A 1,860-nucleotide genomic window follows, 5' to 3' on the forward strand; every position below is an offset into this window, starting at 1 on the left:
ATTGTCATCTGGAAAATGCAAATTGAAAAGAATGAAATTAGTAAAAATATCGCGATAGAAATTTGCCGAAAAAAAGGAAAATCTGAAATCTAAAATGTTTGACATGCAAAAAAAAGTAATTTAAATATTTTTCCCCATCCAATTTTCATACATATATATATATTACAGATTTTTTCATTTTCAAATTGCAGATTTTTAGGTAGAATCTCATCAATTTCCTTCTTTTCAAACCTCATGTTCCAGATAATTTTCTCTTCGTCAGCGACTCATTTCTACTGGACGTTAGCAACAACATTTTAGCGTTGAAAAGGGATTGTTTATATTCTGCTGATTTTGATCTGGAAAATGCAAAAATTGAAAAGAATGAAATTAATAAAAATATTGCGATATAAATTTGCACAAAAAAAAAGGAAAATCTAAAATCTGTAAGAAAACGAAAAAGAATCTCACTTCTCTGGGAAAAAGGAACATTTTAGAAAAGAAAACAACTCTGGAAAAAAAAACTCAAAACCTTTTATTGACTCATTCCTGGATTGCTTTATTTTTTTTATTGAAATTAGCAAAATATTTTCTTTGCATTCAGTTGTAATGAAACCAAATTCCTTATATAATAAGTCATGATCATACATCTGCTTCATTTATGCATCTGATTAAAAAATAGATGACCTTTTTTTTCTTTTTAAGTCGACCTGAAACAGAAATAGTCTTTTTAATCAAAAAACATTTAACTCGTGTTTATTTACAGTAGGCTACATTGTTTCCCCTTTGGTGCAAAAACTCATGGATCCACCTTGAGCTGCTGCTCAGCAAACCAAACCCAACGAGGGGCTTAGCAAACCCTTCGCTCTATTCAACCGTCTCCTTTCGTACTGCTTATGTTGTGCATGAGGTCCTCGTATATCAAACCCTATCGTCCGATGTTTACTTGAATATCATGTACAGAACCGATCTCGTTACTCCTCGAGGTACAGTCCGAATGAAGGTAACAGATACTATTACATGTGCAAATGCTTTCCTTGAATAACTACAGAGGTAATATATATTTTTGTATTTTTTAGATGTAAAAACAAACGTGTATGTAACCTGTTAAAAAGAAGAAAAAAGAAAAAAAAAGTGGCAACGCGTTGATACCAAGTCCAGCAGCAATCCTGCGTGTGTCGTAGAGGAGGGGGTGAATGGCGGACGGGTCGTCGTGTCGTTTACCCTTCCTGTCGAACCGAGGCCTCCTGCCCTGAAGTGGAACTCTAAGCACAAAATGTTTTTTGAAGAACCATACCTTGCATGTTTGAAAGCAAACCTGTTTTTAATTTTCTGTCATGTATTCACCTGTCTATAAACCATGCAGCTTCTTCAGATAACTTGTTTTATTCATCCTCATGTGACCATGTCTGTTTAAGCAAACTATACATTCATTAATTGTGCTGTTGAATAAAAACAAAAATGTTTCCCTCATTAGATTTTTCTCTGCAATTCAATCAGAATCCATCAAGAGGTTTTTATTGATGAACATCATGCTGTGGATTTTCAGAAGTTTTTCCTCTGACCTCTTAGATCAACTTTTAAATAAAAAAGTCCAACATTTTGAGTGAACCTCAGAACAAATGTTAAAAGGAACCGGTTAGTTTTTGTCATTAATTAAAAGCTGACTCCAGCTGGGTTAAAAACGTTCGTCGCTCTGATCTGGAAGGCATTTTCTCCATCGTACTGGTTGTTCCTGGATGGTTGGAAGAAGCTGCGTTTGGATCCAGCTCTGTTCTTGGACAGAGTGGAAGGCAAAGCATTGGCTCATCAATGGACTCATCTTTTCTTTCTGCTGATTTTTATTTTTTTGTCTATTTGATGTTTTGTTTTTCTGGGGGT

At 34.5% G+C, this 1,860-nt stretch overlaps 1 protein-coding gene across 1 annotated transcript in view; it reads right to left on the reverse strand.

Moving 5' to 3' along the window:
• Nucleotides 1–1,635: 1,635 nt before the first annotated feature.
• LOC107082600 (calcium-activated potassium channel subunit beta-3-like) overlaps nt 1,636–1,860 on the reverse strand; it is an 11,384-nt gene continuing 11,159 nt past the window's right edge. The window contains exon 4 of the mRNA XM_015371368.1: nt 1,636–1,755. Within this exon, the coding sequence (XP_015226854.1) occupies nt 1,636–1,755 (120 nt within the window). The remainder of the gene's footprint in view (nt 1,756–1,860) is intronic.

The sequence above is a fragment of the Cyprinodon variegatus genome, unplaced genomic scaffold, assembly GCF_000732505.1.
Source record: "Cyprinodon variegatus isolate N-32 unplaced genomic scaffold, C_variegatus-1.0 Scaffold57, whole genome shotgun sequence".
NCBI classification, from domain to species: Eukaryota; Metazoa; Chordata; class Actinopteri; order Cyprinodontiformes; family Cyprinodontidae; genus Cyprinodon; species Cyprinodon variegatus.